This window comes from Cherax quadricarinatus, chromosome 44 (assembly GCF_038502225.1).
Source record: "Cherax quadricarinatus isolate ZL_2023a chromosome 44, ASM3850222v1, whole genome shotgun sequence".
NCBI lineage: Eukaryota > Metazoa > Arthropoda > Malacostraca > Decapoda > Parastacidae > Cherax > Cherax quadricarinatus.
In genome coordinates, this window is record NC_091335.1 from 11,975,179 (window position 1) to 12,002,621 (window position 27,443).

The 27,443-nt window shown below is 39.4% G+C and overlaps 1 protein-coding gene across 5 annotated transcripts in view; it reads left to right on the plus strand.

Moving 5' to 3' along the window:
* Positions 1-244: 244 nt before the first annotated feature.
* Positions 245-27,443, plus strand: part of Zdhhc8 (zinc finger DHHC-type containing 8) — a 117,025-nt gene continuing 89,826 nt past the window's right edge. The window contains exons 1-4 of one of the 5 annotated variants that reach the window (XM_053789178.2): positions 245-438; positions 5,760-5,881; positions 12,192-12,349; positions 17,755-17,927. In XM_053789178.2, coding sequence (XP_053645153.1) covers positions 347-438; positions 5,760-5,881; positions 12,192-12,349; positions 17,755-17,927 — 545 coding nt within the window. In that variant the 5' untranslated portion in view covers positions 245-346. The remainder of the gene's footprint in view (positions 439-5,759; positions 5,882-12,191; positions 12,350-17,754; positions 17,928-27,443) is intronic. The other 4 variants (XM_070094098.1, XM_070094100.1, XM_070094099.1 and 1 more) reach the window with 4 other exon arrangements.

Sequence of the window (27,443 nt, forward strand, 5' to 3'; positions counted from 1 at the left end):
TATGGGACATTTATCTAAAGTTTGAGCACCCAATGATGAATATATTATTGCTATGTAGAGGCAAGGAAGAAGAACAACAAGTAAAAGCTGTTTGTCAATTATCCATGTATAAACGCATCCAAAATTTAGCTCCTGAAGTTACTGAAAGATTTAGCAATCTACTAGAATTATCGAATTGCTTAAAATATAATATATAGCAAACTAGAGAAGATATAATACAGAATACGATGCTCGGCTGTTTGCCTCCTCCTCCACAACACATCAGGTTCAGTCATTTATGCTGTCTGACTGAGGTGCGGCCATGTTTTGATTGCTGAGATGGGGAGTTTGACAAATATAAGATAAAATGCCAAGTTGTAAGCCCAAGACACGTTTTATACCAGCCACGTGTGCTTGGACGCTACTTCTAGCATGTACTACACTATTTTTCGTCTTTCCGTAAGTATTTATAAACTAAAATGCGTTGTAAATAAACAAAATCTGATCTGTGGATGTTGAACCGAGGTAAACAGGCGGTTTGTTATCGGTTTAATTTGCAGCAGTGCTCCTCTTTACCGGGAAATTAGGCGCTTAGAGTCTTTGAGTAAGCAAGATACATAGCTTACCTTGGATTTGGCCAAGTCTTTCAGTTTCAAATATGAGAAAATGTGAGTGTGGGCCAGATAACTTGTCAAGAGCTTGAGAAGCCATACATATCAACACCATGATCCAGGTCTTCACTTGGACTGACTCTCTTAAATATCATTTGCTAAAGCATGATTAGTATTGTTGATGACGTTAAATGAATGTCTTCTTTTCAATATTCATTGATAATGTGTTGATTCTTAACATAAGATGGCTCTGTAAGGCACATTTCACTGCCATAGAATGCTAAATTTAGCAGTACTGTTGTGTCTTGAGTAATTGGGCCGTGGTGGTGGTTTATTCACCAATGTCTTCCGATAAGAATTGTTAGCATTTTTAACCCACAGGGTTAGCCACCCACGATAACCTAAGAAAGTCAGTGCATCATCAGGGACTGTATGCCTTAATTCCATTGGGGTCCTTTTAGTTTTATCCCCTGGGATGTGACTCACACCAGTTGACTAATTCCCAGGTACCTACTTTCTGCTAGGTGAACAGGGACAGCAGTTGTAAGGAAATATGCCCAATGTTTCCACCCATGTCAAGGATTGAACCACAGACACTCAGTGTGTGGGGTAAGAGCATTGCCAACTGAGCCACTGGACACCATACGGGTCTTAACGTGATGACCATTCAGTGGTTAAGGATCTGTTGACATACCGAAGATGAGTTTTACACCCCATTTGAAAGGAAGAGAATTGCTATATAGTAATGAGTCCTAAGATGAGATGTTGATACCTTTAGGAATAATCTGTTAGCTGCCAAGCAGTCCTGGTTATTATCTTCCCCATTAAGCAGCATTTTGATAAATAAAGATACTATGTATACTAAGCATAATTATAAAACCCTCGATTTAAAGGACATAATAGTGGAAACGGATGGCTTGTAATGGTAATTGTGATATGTAGAGATGGTTTTGCAGTGATCATAAAAAATAACAGACAATTCTGTAACCAGTTGATTTCTGTTGATTGTTTCCAAATCAGTTGACCCATCTGATTTTGTCCAGTAGTTAGTCTTATAGTGAGGGTTTATTTAATAATGCATAAGGATTATATACTTACCTTTCATAAGATAGGACAAAGATCAGCAATCCTCTCTGAGTGCAAAAAAATTTAACAGGTTTCCTAAAGACAATTTCTCAAAGCTTAGGTCAGAAATATCTGGCGAAGCCACTGACTTTTTAAATCACCGATATCAGGCAGCAGGTTTGATGACTTGATAATACACAAATAAGTTTATCTACTTTTGGTTACACATGTTTTAGGTGATTACAATTGATTTACATAGTAAAGTGTGTAAATTACCTAGGATAGCGGAAACAAGTCAGAGTGACATATTTTTCTTGGGGTTATCTAGCATCATCATTTAGGTTTATTTGAGGTTAAGTTAGTCTTTAATGATAATTTTACTGAATTTGTATGAAAAACTCGTCGCTAGTAGGAAAATATCAGAGACTTGAAGCTTGGGTTGTAAATGCTGCAGCGAGGAGACAGTTGGAGGCAGTGGAGATGTCCTGTTTAAGGGCAATGTGTGGTGTAAATATTATGCAGAAAATTTGGAGTGTGGAAATTAGGAGACGTAATCGGTGACGGGAATGGCGGTGAGATCAGTGGCATTCACTGAGGTGAGATTAGGCTTATAAAGATTTTTTCCTATGTAATTTGATTCAAGCTTGCTTTTTTTTTTCTTTTTTTTTACTACGACTTCTCTGTTGAGTTGTGCCTAGTGGTCAAATTTTATTTGTGTAAAGTAAAATGACACAATTGCAACTAATGTGACATTTTATTGTGGCAACGTTTCGCTCTCCAGGAGCTTTGTCAAGCCGATGCAAACAGTATATGGACACAGAGGGTATATACTACACAAAGCACATTACAGAGAGTGAACACTGAAACAGGCCTCTATCCAGTCTATATTTGTCCAACCTATTTTTATGTTACCCAAGTAATAGCTTTTATATCCTTTTACTCATGTATGAATTAATTGCTCTACCATATTGTATTACTACTACAACTTTTGTCACTACTACTACTACCACTAGTGAACATCGAAATGGTACCTCACTAGTATTGCACCTCACTTTGAGCCTTTATATACCCTCTGTGTCCATATACTGTTTGCATCGGCTTGACAAAGCTCCTGGAGAGCGAAACGTTGCCACAATAAAATGTCACATTAGTTGCACTTGTGTCCTTTTACTTTACACATTGTCGGTAATTCTACCAACATTATTAAAAATTTTATTTACATTTATTTTAAACTTGCCCTTATTTGAGGTTGAAAATTTTGCTTGGATTATTAGCCTTGACATGTCAACAGCCTAATACAGTATAACCCAAGAGTCACTGTACCTTTTTTTTTTGCTAGGCTCCTAAGTTCCTTTCTCTTGGAAGCATCAGGCAACAATTGGAGTAACTCTACAGTATCCAGTTCCTGTTATGTGAACAGGGATAGCAAGTGTTAAAAGATGCCCATACATCTTGCACTGCTCAGGATTGGTCCTGGGTCCTTTAGTTATGAGCCAAATGCACTACCACTGGACTGCGAGGTTGTAAAGGGTTGCTTTTAAGTGTTATTAAAGAGCACTGCATTAAGCTTATGCTCGGTAGATGCTACTTGCATCATATCTACCATTATTTCTGTCTGAAGGCATATTCATTGTGCATTTATATCAAGGATGCACAAAAGTCCAGTATCATTCATTATCACATTTACACTAGCTATGTTTCTACAATTTTTGAACAGGATGGTGTTTGGTAATAGTAATGTGTTTAGATGAGAAAGTTGCGTAGATATGATCCTGATGGAGGCACACACATTGCATCAGCTGACTGCACAAATACATCACATTCTAAAGATTCCCCACACCTTGTTATGTAAAGCAAAGTAGTGTTTACATGGCTGTCAAATAAAGTGAAGGAAGTTGTATATGTAAATCTCTTTCCAGCACTGCATAGTGGTCATATTTTGAGAGGAGGTGGGGCATGCAAACTTTTATTTTGCTTAGGCCAAGGAGTTTGGTGTGGCTGACATTTCTTCACTTTCTCCTCCACTAAACATGACATTATTGGGCCCTCATGCATAGATTATGCGAAATAAAAGTTGTACAGGCAGTTCAGATTTATATTGAATAGTTAGATATAGAAATCTACTGTTTCATAATAATAGTTGGTAGATGTCTCCTCATCTCCCTAACACATCTTCCCACACTATTTTTCTTACACTACAGTATTACTCTATTTTTCTTTGTCATTTCTTTTCATATACATTCATCTCTAGTTAAGATGTGGAGGGTTCATATTTATTTGGTGCAGTTTGGTAAGGAAATATGTTTTTTATATTAAAAGGTGATTCTGTTTCCCACATTTCTGTGGGAGACATTTCTTCAATGACTAATAGAATATAAAATATGTTATGCAGCACTGTACTGTAGTAATGCTTGCTTACTGTAGTACAGTATAGTGGAACCTCAAATTTTGAACTTAATCCATTCCAGGAGCTAGTTCTAAATTCAAAAAGTTTGAAAGGCGAAGCAATATTTCCCACAAGAAATAATGGAAACAATTAATCTGTTCCAGAAACCCAAAAATATTAAAAAAAAAAAAAAATATAGATAGTATTACATTATAGTTTTATGTACACACAACAATTTTTTTTTTCAACAAACCAGCCGTATCCCACCAAGGCAGGGTGGCCCAAAAAGAAAAGCGAAAGTTTCTCTTTTTAAATTTAGTAATTTATACAGGAGAAGGGGTTACTAGGCCCTTGCTCCTGGCATTTTAGTCACCTCTTACAACACGCATGGCTTACGGAGGAAGAATTCTGTTCCACTTCCCCATGGAGATAAGAGGAAATAAACAAGAACAAGAACTAGAAAGAAAATAGAAGAAACCCCAGAGGGGTGTGTATATATATGCTTGTACATGTATGTGTAGTATGACCTAAGTGTAAGTAGAAGAAGCAAGACATACCTGAAATCTTGCATGTTTAAGAGACAAAAAAGACACCAGCAATCCTACCATCATGTAAAACAATTACAGGATTCTGTTTTCCACTCACTTGGCAGGACGGTAGTGCCTCCCTGGGCGGTTGCTGTCTACCAACCTAATACCTACACACAACAAATATAGTGTAAAATTATTAATAAATTTAAATAAACATATAAAATAACATTTTTGCTTACCTTTATTGAAGATTGGTGATGGCATCTGGAAGATAGGGAGGAGGAGAGGAGTTGGGGTTAGTGTTTGGAAGGGGAATCCCCCTCCATAAGGACTTTAGGTATCAAAGCCCTCTCTGGGGTTACTTCCCTTCTCTGTATTTTAATGCCACTACGACCAGCTTGAGAGTCACTGGACCCCTGTCTCACAAAATAACTTGATCCACACCAGCAACAACTTCTCAACCTGATCAATTGTCTGTGGTCTTTTTTTGGTTAGCATATTAACACCTTTTGCAACATCAGCTTCCTTGATTTGTTCTTTCTTTGCCAAGATAGAAGCGATGGTCAATTTGTTTTTCCCATGCATCCTGGCAAGCTCAACAAGTCTCACACCACTCTCATAATTCTGTATTATTTCCTTCACATCTATGGTGTTTCTCACTTTCTTTACCACAGGGGTACCACTAGCAAGTTTCTTTGGGCCCATGGTAGCTTATTTCACAGTCCCACAAGCACTAAACACAACGAATTAATCGTAAATTGTTTGAATGAGACCGCAGGTAAGTGTTCACTCAAGCATCAACAAAGCCAGACTGACTCATGGCACCTACGCAGGGATGTGGACAGAGTGGGCTGGCGAACAGGTCTGGTACCTGGCAGTTCGAAAATAGGGGCGAGTTCGATAGTAGGGACAAAGTTGGTTTGAAAAAAGCGGTCGATTTTCGAAGAGTTCGATAAGCAATTTGAGGTTTCACCGAATAAAAAAAAATTGATAAAATTTGTAGTTGCCTAGAATGTAACCATATTTTTCTCATATGTTTTTACTTTAATGATATTTTTCACAACTATTTTCAGAAATATAACCTACGTGTTATGAGATTGTATACTGTATCTTTTTATTATGGATTTCATTAGACATCTTTAAGGATAATGCTTCTAGATGAAGATTTTACATTGTTCTTCTTTTCAGGTGTATATCTTTGTACAACAAATGGGGCATCTATGTGCCTGTGTACCAGGGCGTTGTAACGCTCTTTGTGGTGCTCAATTTTTCTTTAGCAACTTTCATGGATCCTGGAGTTATACCAAAAGGTGAGAGCCAAGTTTTTAATAGTTACTTGCTTCTTAGACAGATTTTCATTAATTTATAGGCAGATTCATTTTGGACATGGGCCTCCTTAATGAATGTACTGTGCTACTTGGTTAAGTAGCAGTTGGAAGAAAAAAAAAGTAATATTCCTTATTAGTGAATCTCCAGTTGAGTGGATGATTTTGGAAGGTTGAATGATAATAGTAGGGTGAAACAGTCTAACCAAAGTTATTTAATAGGGGCTCCTCAAGTTATCTAATTCTGTATATTTACTACACTATATTATTGACCACTAAATATAGAGCTAAAGTTTTTATTGACAAAGGGCAAGAGCTACTGATCAAAGTTGTGTAAGTTCACATTAAGGCAAGCCTTTATTTTAAACATTGCTTGGCTCTGAATGAGTTTCATCAAGTTTATTAAAAGATGCAACATCTTACAAGAACATGTAGTCAAACTCAGCTCTTTTTGACTCTACAATCTGGGAACTGTTGTGTATGGAGTGTTTAACATTAGGCCACTGATTCTTGATGGGGTATCAGTTGCTACGCTGGCTATTGTCTAGGAGAGAACTTCAATAGCAACAACGTTTTAGTGCTGCAAATATAGCCTTCTTAACCAAAGACTTTCTTTAATAACCTTCTTTCTTTCTGTAGGATGACCAAAACTCGCAAGTAAAATCCGTGCCTTTAATAACAATAAAATTTAGATAGGATATTCATATCTCTATGAACCGTAATCTTTATATAGAGCAATAAAATTACTTATCTTTTTCTTTACACATAGAGGGTGCAATTATACATACACAGCTATTGTTACGACACAAGGGTTTGCTGGGAAGACATAATTCCCAGTAGTAGTGTTAGGCAATCACTGTGACATGAAGTAAATGATACGTACTTGCTAACATAACCCTTATCAATGTCTTCACCGAGACATTAAATTCAATTTATCCAGACAGGAAGTTTTATCGATAATCCCATGCAAGAGATCTGTATATGAATAGAGAACTCCTGAAATCAGAGATCAGACTAGGTGTGAGAGTACAATGCAGAGTACTACTCGGGAGTGAGTGTGTGAACCTACTGACTGTACCAGTGAGCGGTAAGCTGATGTCAGGTTGGTTCATGACTTTAAGGGAGACAGTAACTAGTAACTGGCACTCTAACTAGTGGTTTCCCACTACATGAAAATCACATACTTAATATAACACCAAATAAAGCAATATACGTACAGTGGAACCTTGGCTTACTAATGCCCCACCGTGCGAATTTTTCAGGATATGAACAGTCACTTGATCAATTTTTTGCTTCTGGATACAAACAAAATTTCAGGATGCAAACTTCCTCCTCAAGTGAGGTTCCTTGGTGAGGGGCTCTTGATCAAGGGAATTGGACCTGTGCTCCACTTCCCTAAATTAATAATACGTATAATAATAATATAATAATAATAGTTATTATTGTTATTGTTACATACATACTACTAATAATAATACACTGCAGCATGCCTGTTGGCCCATACTAGGCAGGTGTCATGTGGGTTCGATTACGTGGATGGGGTAAAAATACAGTGGACCCCCGGTTAACGAACTTTTTTCATTCCAGTAGTATGTTCAGGTGCCAGTACTGACCGAATTTTTTCCTATAAGGAATATTGTGAAGTAGATTAGTCCATTTCAGACCCCCAAACATACACGTACAAACGCACTTACATAAATACACTTACATAATTGGTCGCATTCGGAGGTGATCGTTATGCGGGGGTCCACTGTACTCACGTAGGCTGGTAGTACGTATAATGTATAACGGGAAGTATGGGAAGCGCCAACAGCCGACCTGCCTCTCTCTGCTCCCTATCTTAGACTGACTCACCAGTGCCTACGGGTGAGCGGTCTTTGAAAACCTGCTGTGGTCAGGAGACAGGCTGGATGGTAGGCTGAGGCAGGCTGACTAGCGTTCACTTCCACAGTCTGGCTTATTGACTGGCTTAATTGCAAATCCGGGTCAACCCCTCGGAGATTGAAGCAATTAGCACACGAACTAAACCAGGAAGCTTGAGAAGCAGCTGCAACAGGCATGCAGGCTGGAGTACACAGGATGGAGGTGAGTGAGGGTAACTGCTAGCTGGAGGTGGCAGACGGTTCACCTCTGACCTGCCGGCACCCCACAACCAATCTTGTAACGTCTGAAATACCCTTAAATCCACGCCCACACCGGTGCCACCAATTTGTCATGTGGGTTCGATTACGTGGATGGGGTAAAAATACTCACGTAGGCTGGTAGTACGTATAATATATAACGAGAAGTATGGGAAGCGCCAACAGCCGACCTGCCTCTCTCTGCTCCCTATCTTAGACTGACCCACCAGTGCCTACGGGTGAGCGGTCTTTGAAAACCTGCTATGGTCAGCAGCAATGTGAATAACAGTCAGTGATTCACACAGACGGTTGGTAGTGAGTCATCTACTGGTACACTGGTTACTGGTAACTGGTTACTAGGAACTGGTACTACTACTGAGACAGGTCCTTCACAGTCCATCCCACTAACAGAGTATTTGCCCAACTCAATTTTCAATGCTACCCAAGCAATAAGCTTTGATAATTCTATTTACTCATGTGCAGGTCACACTCACGTCCAGCCCTTCTCACTCGTTGATAAATTAGACACATGTGCAACTCTTTATTGAGGAAATGTTTTGCCACGCAGTAGCTTCATCAGTCCATACAAAGGAGAATGGTGAAGAACAGGATGAGTTTGAGGTAATCAGTCCCTCAGCCTTGAGTCGATGTGGTCAGTGCATCAATCTTGAAAAGAATACAGCATATCTGCGGAGAAGTAGCTTATATACCGTAGGCAGGAGAGGTGCAGCAGTCGTAGGTGGTGTCACATTTGACCAATGTGGAAGTAGGTCATGCCCAAGGGTTAGGCAAGTGAAGAATTCCCAAGTATGACACACCACCTACGACTGCTGCACCTCTCCTGCCTACGGTATATAAGCTCTTCTCCGCAGATATGCTGTATTCTTCTCGCGATTGATGTACTGACCACATCAACTCAAGGCTGAGGGACTGATTACCTCAAATTCCTCCTGTTCTTCACCATTCTCCTTTGTGGAAAATTGAGACACTTGTTGAGACACATTCTCCTTTGTATGGATTGATGAAGCCGCTGTGTGGCGAAATGTTTCCTCAATAAAGATACCCAAGAGTTGCACATGTGTCTAATTTATCAATGTGTCGGTTCTCTGAACCATTCATCTACTTCTCATTCATGTATTTATCCAACACAAATTTGAAACTACCCAAGGTGTTAGCCTCAGTAGCCATACTAAGCAGATTGTTCCACTCGTCAACATAAGAAAGGGGAAACACTGCAGCAGGTCTGTTGGGCCATACTTGGCAGGTCCTAAACAAATCCAGCCCACTAACAGAATAAACACTACCCAAGCAATAAGCTTTAATAATCCTGTGATAAATGGTTTAATAATCCTTTTTAATCACATGCAAGTCCCACTCGTGTATTTATCCAACCTAAATTTGAAACTACCCAAGGTTTTAGCTTCGATAGAACCTTGGGTAGCTTTAAAAAGAGATTGGACAAATATTTGAGTGGGAGGGGATGGGTATGATTGGTGTCGTGGGTACATAATAACATTAAAAAAGAGGAACACTGCAGTAGGTCTCTTGGCCCATACTAGGCAGGTCCTTCACAGATCCAACCCACTAACAGAGTAAACGTACCCAAGCAATAAGCGTTGACAATTCTATTTACTCATCTCGACTGTGTGCTAATAGAGGTACAGGAAGCTGACATCGAAGAAATGCTGAACACTGACAATGATGCACCTGTTGTGCATTCTTTGAGTGATGGTGAAATTAGATGAATTGTGATATATAAATAAGTCATAGAGTTGATATTAGCATCTTATTGAAGTATTTTGTTGTGCCTCCTAAGAGCAGGAATTCCGCTGGAACGGATTAATGCTGTTTCAATTAATTTAAATGAGGAAAATTGACTCGGCTTATGAACAAATCGGGATACTAACGAGGTCATGGAACGGATTAAATTTGTAAGCCGAGGTTCCACTGTAATACAATGCAATATTAGCATTAACTTGTATATAATAAAATGTTGGGCAAGGGAATAATTCACAACAGAACACATAATATAATTTTTTTTTTTTTAACAAGCCGGCCGTCTCCCACCGAGGCAGGGTGACCCAAAAAGAAAGAAAATCCCCAAAGAAAATACTTTCATCATCATTCAACACTCACCTCACTCACACATAATCACTGTTTTTGCAGAGGTGCTCAGAACACAACAGTTTAGAAGCATATACGTATAAAGATAATAATACGCAACATATCCCTCCAAACTGCTAATATCCTGAACCCCTCCTTTAGAGTGCAGGCACTGTACTTCCCATTTCCAGGACTCAAGTCCGGCTATATAAAAATAACCGGTTTCCCTGAATCCCTTCACTAAATATTACCCTGCTCACACTCCAACAGATCATCAGGTCCCAAATACCGTTCGTCTCCATTCACTCCTATTGAACACGCTCATGCACGCCTGCTGGAAGTCCAAGCCCCTCGCCCACAAAACCTTCCTTATCCCTTCCTTCCAACCTTTTTGAGAATGACCCCTACCCCGCCTTTCTTCCCCTACAGATTTATACGCTCTCCATGTCATTCTACTTTGATCCATTCTCTCTAAATGACCAAACCACCTGAACAACCCCTCTTCAGCCCTCAGACTAATACTTTTATTAACTCCACACCTTCTCCTAATTTCCACACTCCGAATTTTCTGCATAATATTTACACCACACATTGCCCATAGACAGGACATCTCCACTGCCTCCAACCGCCTCCTCGCTGCTGCATTCACAACCCAAGCTTCACACCCATATAAGAGTGTTGGTACTACTATACTTTCATACATTCCCTTCTTTGCCTCCATAGATAACGTTTTTTGTCTCCACATACACCTTAACGCACCACTCGCCTTTTTTACCTCATCAATTCTATGATTAACCTCATCCTTCATAAATCCATCCACCAACACGTCAACTCCCAAGTATCTGAAAACATTCACTTCTTCCATACTCCTCCCCAATTTGATATCCAATTTTTCTTTATCTAAATCATTTGATACCCTCATCACCTTACTCTTTTCTATGTTCACTTTCAACTTTCTACCTTTACACACACTCCCAAATTCGTCCACTAACCTTTGCAATTTTTCTTTAGAATCTCCCATAATCACAGTATCATCAGCAAAAAGTAACTGTCAATTCCCATTTTGTATTTAATTCCCCATAATTTAATCCCACCCCTCTCCCGAACACCCTAGCATTTACTTCTTTTACAACCCCATCTTTCTTTCTTTCAACACACCAGCTGTATCCCACCGAGGCGGGGTGGCCCAAAAGAAAAACGGAAGTTTCTCCTTTCAAATTTAGTAATATATACAGGAGAAGAGGTTACTAGCCCCTTGCTCCCGGCATTTTAGTCGCCTCTTACAACATGCATGGCTTAAGGAGGAAGAATTCTGTTCCACTTCCCCATGGAGATATGAGGAAATAAACAAGAATAAGAACTAGAAAGAAAATAGAAGAAAACCCAGAGGGGTGTGTATATATGTGCTTGTACATGTATGTGTAGTGTGACCTAAGTGTAAGTAGAAGTAGCAAGACATACCTGAAATCTTGCATGTTCATGAGACAGAAAAAAGGACACCAGCAATCCTACCATCATGTAAAACAATTACAGGCTTTCGTTTTACACTCACTTGGCAGGACAGTAGTACCTCCCTGGGCGGTTGCTGTCTACCAACCTACTACCTATGCCAACCCCATCTATAAATATATTAAACAACCATAGTGACAAAATTATGGCTGTATAATAAATTTTCTTTGCCTACTCCTGCTTTTAACCAGCCATCCTGTTTGATATTATGAATTGTGAATATCATTTTAAATTCAAGCAGATGTTTGGTAATATGTTGAAAGCATGGAGTTGGAGTTTTTTGGTAAGGAAAGAAATTTTCTTAGTTTTCTGGTTGTTCTGTGCTTCTCTGTACAGACAGTAGCTGAACTTGCTCTGGAGTCAACATAATTGACAGGCCTTTCATTTAACTTATTTACTTAGCATCTGTGAAGCAAATAGAAGGGTTTAGGTAATTTTTTTTTATCAGTGTGTCAACTAACCCTTGTGTCACACTGTGTTTAATGTAAAAACAAGTCCAGCAATATAGAATACGTACATTTAAATTATATTAATGTAACTAATGTTTTCTTTTATATTTTTAGCCTCAACAGACGAAGACCGGGATGATGATTTTAGAGCTCCACTATATAAGAATGTTGAAATAAATGGCATCACCGTCCGTATGAAGTGGTGTGTAACATGTCATTTTTATCGGCCCCCTCGTTGCTCACACTGTTCCGTATGCAACCACTGTATTGAGGTAAGTCATGATTTACTGTAATATTATATGTAGGCAGGTACCTAGGGATTGACAGAGAGCATGCATAGGTCCTTAGTATAACAGCAAAGAGGACAAAAGAGAGTGTGAAAATTATTGAGGCATGCACTTGTTGAGTATACCTGGTACAGTGTATAGTACTGTAGTTATTATTGAAATAATTAAGAGTAAGATGGAGAGCAGGCTCACAGATGAGCAAGGAGGCTTTAGGAAGGGTAGGGGGTGTGTAGACCAAGTGTTTACAGCGAAGCATATAGGTGAACAATATTTAGATAAGTGTAAAGAGGTTTTCGTTGCATTTATGGATTTGGAATAGGTGTATGATAGGGTGGATAGGAGAGCAATGTGACAGATGTTGCAAATGTATGGAATAAGTTGTAAGCTACCGAAAACATTTAAGAGTTTTTATGAGGACAGTGAGGCTCAGGTTAGAGTATGTAGGAGAGAGAGGGAGATTATTTCCAAGTAAAGGTAGGCCTTAGACAGGGATGTGATGTCACCATGGTTGTTCAATGTATTTATAGACGGGTTGTAAGAGAAGTGAATGCTTGGGTGTTGGCAAAAGGTTTGGGGTTAAAAGATAAAGAATCTAACACAAAGTGGGAGTTGTCCCAGTTGCTCTTTGCTGATGACACTGCCTTTGGGAGATTTTGAAGAGAAGTTGCAGAGGTTGGTGAATGAGTTTGGAAAGGTAGGTAAAAGAAGGAAATTAAGAGTGAACTTAGGAAAGAGCAAGGTGATGAGGATAAAAAATTTAGGTAATAAAAGATTGGATATCAAATTGGCGAGAGAGAGTATGGAGGAAGTGAATGTATTCAGATATTTATGAGTGGACTTGTCAGCAGATGGGTCTATGAAAGATGAGGTGAATCATAGAATTGATGAGGGAGAAAGGTGAGTGGAGCACTGAGGAGTCAGAACATTATCCATGGAAACAAAAAGGAAAATGTATGAGAGAATAGTGGTACCAATACTCTTATATGGGTGTGAAGCATGGTTGGTGAATGTTGCAACAAGAAGGTTGGAGGCAGTGAAGATGTCATGTCTACAGGCAATGTGTGGTTTGAATATAATGCAGAGAGTCCATAGTTTGGAGTTTAGGAGGTGTGGAGTTTCTAAAAGTATTATAAAGAGGGCAGAGAAGGGGTTGTTTGGACATTTAGAGAGGATGGAACAAAATAGAATGACTTGGAGGGCATATAAATCTGTTGTGGAAGGAAGATGGAGTAGTGGTGATCTTAGGAAAGGTTGGAGAGTGGGGGTAAAGGAGGTTTTGTGTGTGAGGGGCTTCGACATCCAGCAAGCATGTGTGAATGTGTTAAATAGGAACAAGTGGAGATGAATGTTTTTTATGACTTGATGTGCTGTTGGAGTGTGAGGAATGTAACATTAATGATGGGATTCAAGGAAACCGGTTAGCTGGACTTGAGTCCTGGATGTGGAAAGTACACCTAGTGTAAGCATGCCTCTGGCAAGATAGTGATGGAGTGAATGATGATGAAAGTGTTTCTTCTTTTTTGGGTCACTCTGCCTTGGTGGAAAATGGCCAGTGTGTTAATAAAAAAAAAATGAAGGACAGTTAAATACTGGGCTCAAATAGTCCCTTGGTCTTTTTATATTTTTTATCTTGATGGCCATCTCCCACCAAGGCAGGGTGACCAAAACAAAAAAAACACATTCACTATCACTCATTCAGTCACTGTCGTGCCAGACAGTGATTGATTTACATAATTTCCTCCCCCCTCCCATCCCCCAAATCCTCTATAAGAGTACAGGCATCACCCTTCCCACCTCCAGGACTCGATTCTAGCTACACAATTACCCTGAATCCTTTTACAAGCATTACCTTGCTCACACTCCAATAGTATGTTAGCATTAAAAACTGGAAAATCTCGTGTTTTTTCTTTCTAAACAAACCATTAACAAGTGAGATGTTCGTATTAGGTTAGAGGATAGGCGCTCTCGGTTGGTTACACCATCACAAAGAGGGCTTGTTGAGGGTTAGTTGCGTTGCCATCGTAAGTTAATAAACTGTAAATACCTAGTAAGTTTAGTGTCTAGCTTAAGATTAAGCTAGACTAGGAATATAGGCACAAGTAGCATGATGAACAGCCATTGTCTCACCCTTGTGGGCCCCCAATATGACAGTATAGTGCCAGGCTTAGGGTTTGAATTCTGGGCACCTGGCAGTCACCTTTGGGAACAGGTGCTGGACAGACCCATACCATTACGTGAAATAAAAGGGCACAATAACTAGAAATTAATTATTCACAAGTTATCAATGGCTTAAGTAATCAGGTGTGGTAGAAATCCTTTGGGAGGCACTGGAGTAAAGAACCTACATTTATAGGTAGGTACCTTAGACAACCCATACACATTGGTAAGTGTTTGCCAGTGTGTATTTTTCCCCACAGCCCTGTCATGGAATGGCTGGCATTTAACCTTTTCATTGTCCAGACCCCTGATCTGAAACTTGTCCACAGCATCCAAGAATTAAAAAAATTTTTTTTTGTTATTTTTTCTTATGAAATGGTAGAGAATCTTTTTCTGAAGGTAATACAACAGAAACTATGAAAATTTGTTTGAAAATTGATGAATTTACACTTTTGCTGTGTCAGCAATATTTACACATTGGCAATTTTGCCCACTGAGTACTATTTTAGGCCAATTACATTGTTACAGTAGACCAAATCCTTAGCTGTTTTGCTAGTATGTCTTTCATTTTATTGATTGAGCATAAGAAACTGCCCAATCAACTATTTCAACTACCCAATAAAGTGATCAGAAATTGGTAATTTGGTCAGTTTTACACAAATTTCAAAATATTCCAATATCAAAATAGTCCAGAATAAACAATGCAGGCATTCTTGGCACTAAAATAACATTTCCTCTGTTCATTAGTTATGTTCCCAGGCTTTACATATGAATTCCATTTTAATTTTTTATTCACACAAAGAATTTTTACTTACACAAAAAATAAAAGCTTTACTATTATGCAATATTGTAATAATTGTATAAATAATATCAGCGCATTCATGAAGGCATATTAGACCCACCAGTTGGACGTGTATTGAATATCTGGAAAAATTGAACATTTCTGCTACTTTGAGCTCAATTTCAAGCAATTTTCAGTCCTGAAATGAATCAGAATCATCTCTATTTCTGTAATACATCTTCCATTCTATCAGATGAAACCAAGGATACAAATATAAAAATCATACAAAAATACATCACAGAGTCACTGTTTTAAACCAAAAACAGTCTTAGTTTTTTCTCGTGCAGTGCATGCTGCAGGATTTTATTATATGGTGCACACTTATTGCATAGACCCATTCTTTCATATTATTTTTTATTATTATTATCACACTGGCCGATTCCCACCAAGGCAGGGTGGCCCGAAAAAGAAAAACTTTCACCATCATTCACTCCCCCCCTTCCAATAGTTGCTTATAACTCTCCATAACTTCCTCCTCCCTTAGTTTATCCACTTTCACCTCTCTTAATTGTTGTTGCCATTTTCCTTTTGTCCCATCTACCTTTTATTCTTGCTACAACTAAATAATGATCCAATATATTAGTTGCCCCTCAATAAACATGTACATCCTGAAACCTACCCATCAACCTTTTATCCACCAATACATAATCTAACAGACTACTTTCATTACGTGCTATATCATACCTTGTATACTTATTTATCCTCTTTTTCATAAAATATGTATTACTTATTACCAAGCCTCTTTCTACACATAGCTCAATTAAAAGCTCCCCATTTTCATTTACCCCTGGTACCCCAAATTTACCTACTACTCCCTCCGCAACATTTTTACCCACTTTAGCATTGAAATCCCCAACCACAAGTACTCTTACACTTGGTTCAAAACTCCCCACGCGCTCACTCAACGTTTCCCATAATCTCTCTCTTGTCTACACTTCTATTTTCTCTAGGTGCATACATGCTTATTATAACCCACTTTTCATATCCAACCCTTATTTTACTCACAAAATCCTTGAATTAATACATTTATATTCCCTCTTTTCCTGCCATAACTTATCCTTCAACATTATTGCTACTCCTGTAGCTCTAACACTCTTTGAAACCCCTGACCTAATCCCATTTCTTTCTTCCCTCTGAAACTCTCCCACCCCCTTCAGCTTTGTTTCACTTAAAGCCAGGACATCCAGCTTCTTCTCATTCATAACATCCACAATCATCTCTATCTTATCATTCGCACAACATCCATGCACTTTCAGATGTCCCACTTTGATGGTTTTCTTCTTTTTCTTTTTAGTAGGCTATACGGGAAAAAGGGTTACTAGCCCATTGTTCCCAGCATTTTAGTTGACTTTTACAACACGCATGGCTTACGGAGGAAAGGTTCTTATTCCACTTCCCCATGGATATAAAAGGAAAAGCAATAGGAACAAGAACTATTAAGATAAAATCAAAGAAAACTCAGATGAGTGTGTGTACATAACCGTGTACATGTATGTGTAGTGTGACCTAAGTGTAAGTAGAAGTAGCAAGACGTACCTGAAATCTTGCATGTTTATGAGACAAAAAAACACCAGCAATTCTACCATCATGTAAAACAATTACAGGCTTTCGTTTTACACTCGCTTGGCAGGATGGTAGCACCTCCCTGGGTGGTTGCTGTCTACCAACCTACTACTGTTATTCATACGTGTATATGTAAATATATTGTTAGCTGTCCTTGAGTATCAGAGATGGGAAGTACTATATGATGCTTATATTTTGATGGATGGGTGGAGATGCTGTAGTTTGGAGAGTCATTTTAATTGTGATGTCTGCACAATACTGGCAAGATAGCCATTGAATGTGTAATGATGAATATTCTGGATTTCTCTCTCTGGGTCACTATGTACATATGCAGTATATTCTATGAAGCATCCTGTATTCTTTTCATTCTAAATAATGCCTGCTATGTTCAGTGGAGTAGTATTTTGTCTTACCAATGGTGTTTTGTATTTTTTATTCTTTCTTAGCCTGATTGTTCACATAAAAGGGCATAGCATCATGGACACAGGTCTTATTTTTTTTTTTTTAACAAGTTGGCCGTCTCCCACCGAGGCAGGGTGACCCAAAAAAGAAAGAAAATCCCCAAAAAGAAAATACTTTCATCATCATTCAACACTTTCACCTCATTCACACATAATCACTGTTTTTGCAGAGATGCTCAGAACACAACATACATTGTTGAAAGTTTACATAACTAATATTTGATATTTGAAACTGAGATGATCAGTAACTAAATTATTTGCCTTAGTTAATTTTCTTCATCCCTAATGTGAATTTAAATGCAGAAAACAATTTGTAGCATTCATTCTTTAGCTAATATTCGTGTTCTAATATGTCTATTTACTTGCAGACGTTTGACCATCATTGCCCATGGGTCAACAATTGCATAGGGCGACGGAACTATCGCTATTTCTTCATGTTCCTGTGTTCCCTCAGCATTCATATGATATCCATCTTCACATTTTGCCTCATCCATGTACTTGATAGAAAAGAATTTCTCACAGAGACCAATACAATTGTGAGGCAAGTAATTGCTATCAGTAAGGACAAGATATTTTTTTAAATTGTGTACTGTAGCTTGTTTTAATGAATTATCAGACCAAATTTGATTGCTTATTTTTCCAGTGTATACCAAATGATGCAGTAAATACCAGGATGTGTGTTTAGGTTTTTTTTTTTTCAGCTTGAGTTGTACTAATCTTGAACTGGGTGATTGATCTCAAGTTAATACCCTGTGTGTTTATATTGTATAATCCCCTCAAGGAAGGTTCCTAGGTGTTAGTGAGGGGCTCTTGATCTAGGGAGATGAATCTATACTCCAGTTACCTGAATTTATCTTGAATGCCTCCCCCCCCCCATAGGTGCTGTATGATCCCTATGGGTTTAGTTTTCCCCATGATAATAATAATTTTTTATTTTTTATTATCACACTGGCCAATTCCCACCAAGGCAGGGTGACCCAAAAAAGAAAAACTTTCACCATCATTCACTCCATCACTGTCTTGCCAGAAGGGTGCTTTACACTACAGTTTTTAAACTGCAACATTAACACCCCTCCTTCAGAGTGCAGGCACTGTACTTCCCATCTCCAGGACTCAAGTCCGGTCTGCCGGTTTCCCTGAACCCCTTCATAAATGTTACTTTGCTCACACTCCAACAGCACGTCAAGTATTAAAAACCATTTGTCTCCATTCACTCCTATCAAACACGCTCACGCATGCCTGCTGGAAGTCCAAGCCCCTCGCACACAAAACCTCCTTTACCCCCTCTCTCCAACCTTTCCTAGGCCGACCCCTACCCCGCCTTCCTTCCACTACAGACTGATACACTCTTGAAGTCATTCTGTTTCGCTCCATTCTCTCTACATGTCCGAACCACCTCAACAACCCTTCCTCAGCCCTCTGGACAACAGTTTTGGTAATCCCGCACCTCCTCCTAACTTCCAAACTACGAATTCTCTGCATTATATTCACACCACACATTGCCCTCAGACATGACATCTCCACTGCATCCAGCCTTCTCCTCACTGCAACATTCATCACCCATGCTTCACACCCATATAAGAGCATTGGTAAAACTATACTCTCATACATTCCCCTCTTTGCCTCCAAGGACAAAGTTCTTTGTCTCCACAGACTCCTAAGTGCACCACTCAATCTTTTCCCTTCATCAATTCTATGATTCACCTCATCTTTCATAGACCCATCCGCTGACACGTCCACTCCCAAATATCTGAATACATTCACCTCCTCCATACTCTCTCCCTCCAATCTGATATTCAATCTTTCATCACCTAATCTTTTTGTTATCCTCATAACCTTACTCTTTCCTGTATTCACCTTTAATTTTCTTCTTTTGCACACCCTACCAAATTCATCCACCAATCTGTGCAACTTCTCTTCAGAATCTCCCAAGAGCACAGTGTCATCAGCAAAGAGCAGCTGTGACAACTCCCACTTTGTGTGTGATTCTTTATCTTTTAACTCCACGCCTCTTGCCAAGACCCTCGCACTTACTTCTCTTACAACCCCATCTATAAATATATTAAACAACCACGGTGACATCACACATCCTTGTCTAAGGCCTACTTTTATTGGGAAAAAATTTCCCTCTTTCCTACATACTCTAACTTGAGCCTCACTATCCTCGTAAAAACTCTTCACGGCTTTCAGTAACCTACCTCCTACACCATACACTTGCAACATCTGCCACATTGCCCCCCTATCCACCCTGTCATACGCCTTTTCCAAATCCATAAATGCCATAAAGACTTCTTTAGCCTTATCTAAATACTGTTCACTTATATGTTTCACTGTAAACACCTGGTCCACACACCCCCTACCTTTCCTAAAGCCTCCTTGTTCATCTGCTATCCTATTCTCCGTCTTACTCTTAATTCTTTCAATAATAACTCTACCATACACTTTACCAGGTATACTCAGCAGACTTATCCCCCTATAATTTTTGCACTCTCTTTTATCCCCTTTGCCTTTGTACAAAGGAACTATGCATGCTCTCTGCCAATCCCTAGGTACCTTACCCTCTTCCATACATTTATTAAATAATTGCACCAACCACTCCAAAACTATATCCCCACCTGCTTTTAACATTTCTATCTTTATCCCATCAATCCCGGCTGCCTTACCCCCTTTCATTTTACCTACTGCCTCACGAACTTCCCCCACACTCACAACTGGCTCTTCCTCACTTCTACAAGATGTTATTCCTCCTTGTCCTATACACGAAATCACAGCTTCCCTATCTTCATCAACATTTAACAATTCCTCAAAATATTCCCTCCATCTTCCCAATACCTCTAACTCTCCATTTAATAACTCTCCTCTCCTATTTTTAACTGACAAATCCATTTGTTCTCTAGGCTTTCTTAACTTGTTAATCTCACTCCAAAACTTTTTCTTATTTTCAACAAAATTTGTTGATAACATCTCACCCACTCTCTCATTTGCTCTCTTTTTACATTGCTTCACCACTCTCTTAACCTCTCTCTTTTTCTCCATATACTCTTCCCTCCTTGCATCACTTCTACTTTGTAAAAACTTCTCATATGCTAACTTTTTCTCCCTTACTACTCTCTTTACATCATCATTCCACCAATCGCTCCTCTTCCCTCCCGCACCCACTTTCTTGTAACCACAAACTTCTGCTGAACACTCTAACACTACATTTTTAAACCTACCCCATACCTCTTCGACCCCATTGCCTATGCTCTCATTAGCACATCTATCCTCCAATAGCTGTTTATATCTTACCCTAACTGCCTCCTCTTTTAGTTTATAAACCTTCACCTCTCTCTTCCCTGATACTTCTATTCTCCTTGTATCCCATCTACCTTTTACTCTCAGTGTAGTTACAACTAGAAAGTGATCTGATATATCTGTGGCCCCTCTATAAACATGTACATCCTGAAGTCTACTCAACAGTCTTTTATCTACCAATACATAATCCAACAAACTACTGTCATTTCGCCCTACATCATATCTTGTATACTTATTTATCCTCTTTTTCTTAAAATATGTATTACCTATAACTAAACCCCTTTCTATACAAAGTTCAATCAAAGGGCTCCCATTATCATTTACACCTGGCACCCCAAACTTACCTACCACACCCTCTCTTAAAGTTTCTCCTACTTTAGCATTCAGGTCCCCTACCACAATTACTCTCTCACTTGGTTCAAAGGCTCCTATACATTCACTTAACATCTCCCAAAATCTCTCTCTCTCTCCTCTGCATTCCTCTCTTCTCCAGGTGCATACACGCTTATTATGACCCACTTCTCGCATCCAACCTTTACTTTAATCCACATAATTCTTGAATTTACACATTCATATTCTATTTTCTCCTTCCATAACTGATCATTCAACATTACTGCTACCCCTTCCTTTGCTCTAACTCTCTTAGATACTCCAGATTTAATCCCATTTATTTCCCCCCACTGAAACTCCCCTACCCCCTTCAGCTTTGTTTCGCTTAGGGCCAGGACATCCAACTTCTTTTCATTCATAACATCAGCAATCATCTGTTTCTTGTCATCCGCACTACATCCACGCACATTTAAGCATCCCAGTTTTATAAAGTTTTTCTTCTTCTCTTTTTTAGTAAATGTCTACAGGAGAAGGGGTTACTAGCCCATTGCTCCCGGCATTTTAGTCGCCTCATACGACACGCATGGCTTACGGAGGAAAGATTCTTTTCCACTTCCCCATGGACAATAGAAGAAATAAAGAAGAACAAGAGCTATTTAGAAAAAGGAGAAAAACCTAGATGTATGTATATATATATGCATGTGCGTGTCTGTGAAGTGTGACCTAAGTGTAAGTAGGAGTAGCAAGATATCCCTGTTATCTAGCATGTTTATGAGACAGAAAAAGAAAACAGCAATCCTACCATCATGCAAAACAGTTACAGGTTTCTGTTTCACAGTCATCTGGCAGGACGGTAGTACTTCCCTGGGTGGTTGCTGTCTACCAACCTACTACCTGATAATAATAATCATAATAATAATAATATAATAATAATGTATAGTGAGGATAGTGAGGCTCAAGTTAGAGTATGTAGGAAAGAGGGAAATTATTTCCCAGTAAAAATAGGCCTTAGACAAGGATGTGTGATGTCACCGTGGTTGTTTAATATATTTATAGATGGGGTTGTAAGAGAAGTAAATGCGAGGGTCTTGGCAAGAGAGGTGGAGTTAAAAGATAAAGAATCACACATAAAGTAGGAGTTGTCACAGTTGCTCTTTCCTGATGACACTGTGCTCTTGGGAGATTCTGAAGAGAAGTTACAGAGATTGGTGGATGAATTTGGTAGGGTGTGCAAAAGAAGAAAATTAAAAGTGAATACAGAAAAGAGTAAGGTTATGAGGATAACAAAAAGATTAGGTGATGAAAGATTGGATATCAGATTGGAGGGAGAGAGTATGGAGGAGGTGAATGTATTCAGATATTTGGGAGTGGACGTGTCAGCGGATGGGTCTATGAAAGATGAGGTGAATCATAGAATTGATGAGGGGAAAAGGGTGAGTGGTGCACTTAGGAGTCTGTGGAGACAAAGAACTTTGTCCTTGGAGGCAAAGAGGGGAATGTATGAGAGTATAGTTTTACCAATGCTCTTATATGGGTGTGAAGCATGGGTGATGAATGTTGCAGTGAGGAGAAGGCTGGAGGCAGTGGAGATGTCATGTCTGAGGGCAATGTGTGGTGTGAATATAATGCAGAGAATTCGTAGTTTGGAAGTTAGGAGGAGGTGCGGGATTACCAAAACTGTTGTCCAGAGGGCTGAGGAAGGGTTGTTGAGGTGGTTCGGACATGTAGAGAGAATGGAGCGAAACAGAGTGACTTCAAGAGTGTATCAGTCTGTAGTGGAAGGAAGGCGGGGTAGGGGTTGGCCTAGGAAAGGTTGGAGGGAGGGGGTAAAGGAAGTTTTGTGTGCGAGGGGCTTGGACTTCCAGCAGGCATGCGTGAGCGTGTTTGATAGGAGTGAATGGAAACAAATGGTCTTTAATACTTGACGTGCTGTTGGAGTGTGAGCAAAGTAACATTTATGAAGGGATTCAGGGAAACCGGCAGGCCGGACTTGAGTCCTGGAGATGGGAAGTACAGTGCCTGCACTCTGAAGGAGGGGTGTTTATGTTGTAGTGTAAAGCACCCTTCTGGCAAGACAGTGATGGAGTGAATGATGGTGAAAGTTTTTCTTTTTCGGGCCACCCTGCCTTGGTGGGAATCAGCCAGTGTGATAATAAATAAAAATAATGTATAATGGGTTTGATCAGTTAATTACAATATGTTTTGTATTCTTCAGTTTTATGCTAAAATTTATGTTTTATAAAGAAAATATTGGGAAGGACAGGATTTCGTGCATGACAGCTATTATCTTCTTCTAAAACTATTATTGTTATATTAATTAGTATCAATACATGCATTGTGGATTAATAATAATGTTTTACTGTGAATATAAAAGACATAATAGTACCTTGTAAGATGTGAGAATCTCTGATGTAATAGGATGAATGTGTTACGTTTCATGGTAAATTAGGTGGAACAACTGAAATATCTCCTGAATGTGAAGAGAAATTTTTGGGGAGAAACTCTAGGCAATTGTAGAGATACTGTATGTTGTCTCTAGGATACAGCAGATTGATTGCAATTCCTTAGATGATGATGATAGAAGATTCAGTTTAGAGGTAAGTTTTTTCAGAGTTGCTAATTAGCATTTGTTTGCTCTAACCCTTAAACTGCCCAAATGTAGATCTACATTCACGTGTGTAGCGCTCTGAACATAGATCTACATTCACATGCGTAGCGCTCTGAACGTAAATCTACATTTTTTTTTACATGCTTTCAAATGTAAAAAAGTACGTAGATCTATGTTCGGAGTGCTACGTACATGAACGTAGATCTACGTTTGGACAGTTTAAGGTTTAAAGTAATGGGCAAAAATCTGTGTTAAGTAGAATTGAATTTAATCACACTGCAATTACACCACAAAGAGATGGAATTAAGATCAAGTATAAGAAAATTTGACTGCTAAATGCCAGATTCTCATCAAATTGAAACAAAAGAGCCATGATTGGAGTATGGATAAAAGTGTAGTGAAGTCCTCAGAATAAGTAGTGTGTTCACCAGTTATGGAAAAGAATGCAGGGTGCAGTCATCACAATAATCAACAGTTTTGCACGAATTGTCTTTATGCATTTCTTCATGCTTGAAATTTTATAGAAATTTTTATACAGTGGAACCCTAAGTTTCGCATGCCCTGAGTATTGTACGCTTCGAGTTTAGAACCGTTTTTTTGGGGCTAAATTTTGTCCCGAGTTTTGCACTGTGCCCCGTGTTTCGTCCTGCGTACCAGACCTGTCCGCCTGCTTGCGCATGCTCGCCTCCCCGCACAGCCGTTGTGAGTCAGTCTGGCTTTGTTTCTCCTCGAGTGAGCTTTACATTATATACTAGGCATTTAAAGTGTCCTAGAGCAATAAAATGCGTATACAATACACTCATTACTTACCTTAAAATATTTGTAGTCTTAATGGTCTTAATGTAGGGTGCAAGGTGAATAGTAAGGTAAGTAGGTATGTAACCCCCATCTGGCTATCCCACTCACACATTATATTCTAGGCATTTAAAGTGCCCTAGAGCAATAAAATGCATATACAGCACACTCATTACCTTTCTTTTCTTATAACGTACCAGCCATATCCCACCGAGGTGGGGTGGCCCAAAAGGAAAAACGAAAGTTTCTCCTTTCAAATTTAGTAATATATACAGGAGAAGGGGTTACTAGCCCCTTGCTTCCAGCAATTTAGTCGCCTCTTACAACATGCATGGTTTATGGAGGAAGAATTCTGTTCCACTTCCCCATGGAGGTAAGAGGAAATAAACAAGAAGAAGAACTAGTAAGAAAATATTAGAAAACCCAGAGGGGTGTGTATGTGTAGTGTGACCTAAGTGTAAGTAGAAGTAGCAAGACGTACCTGAAACCTTGCATGTTTATGAGACAGAAAAATGGACACCAGCAATTCTACCATCATGTAAAACAGTTACAGGCTTTCGTTTTACACTCACTTGGCAGGACGGTAGTACAGTGGACCCCCGGTTAATGATATTTTTTCATTCCAGAAGTATGTTCAGGTGCCAGTACTGACCGAATTTGTTCCCATAAGGAATATTGTGAAGTAGATTAGTCCATTTCAGACCCTCAAACATACACGTACAAACGCACTTACATAAATACGCTTACATAATTGGTCGCATTGGGAGGTGATCGTTATGCGGGGGTCCACTGTACCTCCCTGGGCGGTTGCTGTCTACCAACCTACTACCTAGGACTCATTACCTACCTTAAAACATTTGTAGTCTTAATGGTCTTAATATAGGGTGCAAGGTGAATAGTAAGGTAGGTAGGTAGGAAAGTGTGGTAGGTGTGTAACCCCCATCTGGCTACCCCACTCACACATTATATAAGCCATACCCCGGCCGGGATTGAACCCGCGGTCAGAGAGTCTCAAAACTCCAGACCATCGCGTTAGCCACTAGACCAGCTAGCCACAATAAGATTCGTCCAACTAGGTATATTTCTACACCATAGGAAGGTTAGCACAGGCACCACTGTGACCACAAATGCAAGTTTTTACAGACGAATCTCCAGCTAGCGTGGCCGTGACGAACTCTAGCTCAAGTCCCCTCACTGCCGTCAACATGACTCACGAAATCGTAATGACACGATTGCAAACAAACCATACCCCGGCCGGGATTGAACCCGCGGTCAGAGTCTCAAAACTCCAGACCGTCGTGTTAGCCACTAGACCAGCTAGCCACGGCCACGCTAGCTGGAGATTCGTCTGTAAAAACTTGCATTTGTGGTCACAGTGGTGCCTGTGCTAACCTTCCTATGGTGTAGAAATATACCTAGTTGGACGAATCTTATTGTGGCTAGCTGGTCTAGTGGCTAATGCGACGGTCTGGAGTTTTGAGACTCTGACCGTGGGTTCAATCCCGGCCGGGGTATGGTTTGTTTGCAATCGTGTCATTACGATTTCGTGAGTCATGTTGACGGCAGTGAGGGGACTTGAGCTATAGTTCGTCACGGCCACGCTAGCTGGAGATTCGTCTGTAAAAACTTGCATTTGTGGTCACAGTGGTGCCTGTGCTAACCTTCCTATGGTGTAGAAATATACCTAGTTGGACGAATCTTATTGTGGCTAGCTGGTCTAGTGGCTAATGCAACGGTCTGGAGTTTTGAGACTCTCTGACCGCGGGTTCAATCCCGGCCGGGGTATGGTTTGTTTGCAATCGTGTCAGTACGATTTCGTGAGACACATTATATACTAGGTATTTGAAGTGCCCTAGAGCAATAAAAGGCATATACAGTACACTTATTACTTAAAATATTTGTAGTCTTAATGTAGAGTGAGAGGAGTAAACAAGATGAGTACATGAGAGTGTAGAAGGTTTGCTGAGTTTTGTAAACAAACCAGTTGTTGTTGTTGTTAGCAGTCCAGACACAAATGGTTTATGTTCACTCCGTCAAGCCGACTGGAAAAACATCTCATCGTGTCAGTACGATTTCGTGAGACACATTATATACTAGGTATTTGAAGTGCCCTAGAGCAATAAAAGGCATATACAGTACACTTATTACTTAAAATATTTGTAGTCTTAATGTAGAGTGAGAGGAGTAAACAAGATGAGTACATGAGAGTGTAGAAGGTTTGCTGAGTTTTGTAAACAAACCAGTTGTTGTTGTTGTTAGCAGTCCAGACACAAATGGTTTATGTTCACTCCGTCAAGCCGACTGGAAAAACATCTCATATTTATGTTGTTATTGTGTTGTTATCATTATTAATATGGCATATTCAAGATTAATAACACACTCTTAGTGATTTTAATGTGTTCCTGCATGCCAACACAGGTGCAAGTTGTGGAGTTTAAAGCAGTTGAGTTCAGTGACAAAGTGTAGCATTAAGAATGTAGCAATTAAGCAATAGAAAAAGGACAAAACGAAATAAATTCCTAGCATCATAAGCCGCTCTGCTTATCTTCTGCAAGGTATGTAAATAGTGTACGTACACCAGTTCATTTGTACAATATAGTTTTCTTACGAAAGAAGTGATCTAATGCAGTTTGCCTCAAACACCGTTTTCTCTTATACTAACATGTTTGAAGGAGGAAAGAATGGGAAGACGTTTTCATAGCTGGAGCAAGAATGCCCACGAGTGCCTTACACCCCTGCCACCACATACGTAATAACATGTGTACATATTTTATTCATTCTTGAGTGTATATCAGGTTTTAATGTTATATTGTTTATTATGTCAAATTAGATGAATTTTGATAGATAAATAAGCCGTAGAGTTGATAATAGCGTCATAGTGAAGTACTATTTTGTTATGCCTTCTGACAGCAGGAACGGATTAATTGGATTTACATTATTCCTTATGGGAAATATTGCTTCGACTTTAGGATGTTTCGACTTTAGTCCTAGCTCCTGGAATGGATTAAGGACGAAACTTGGGGTTCCACT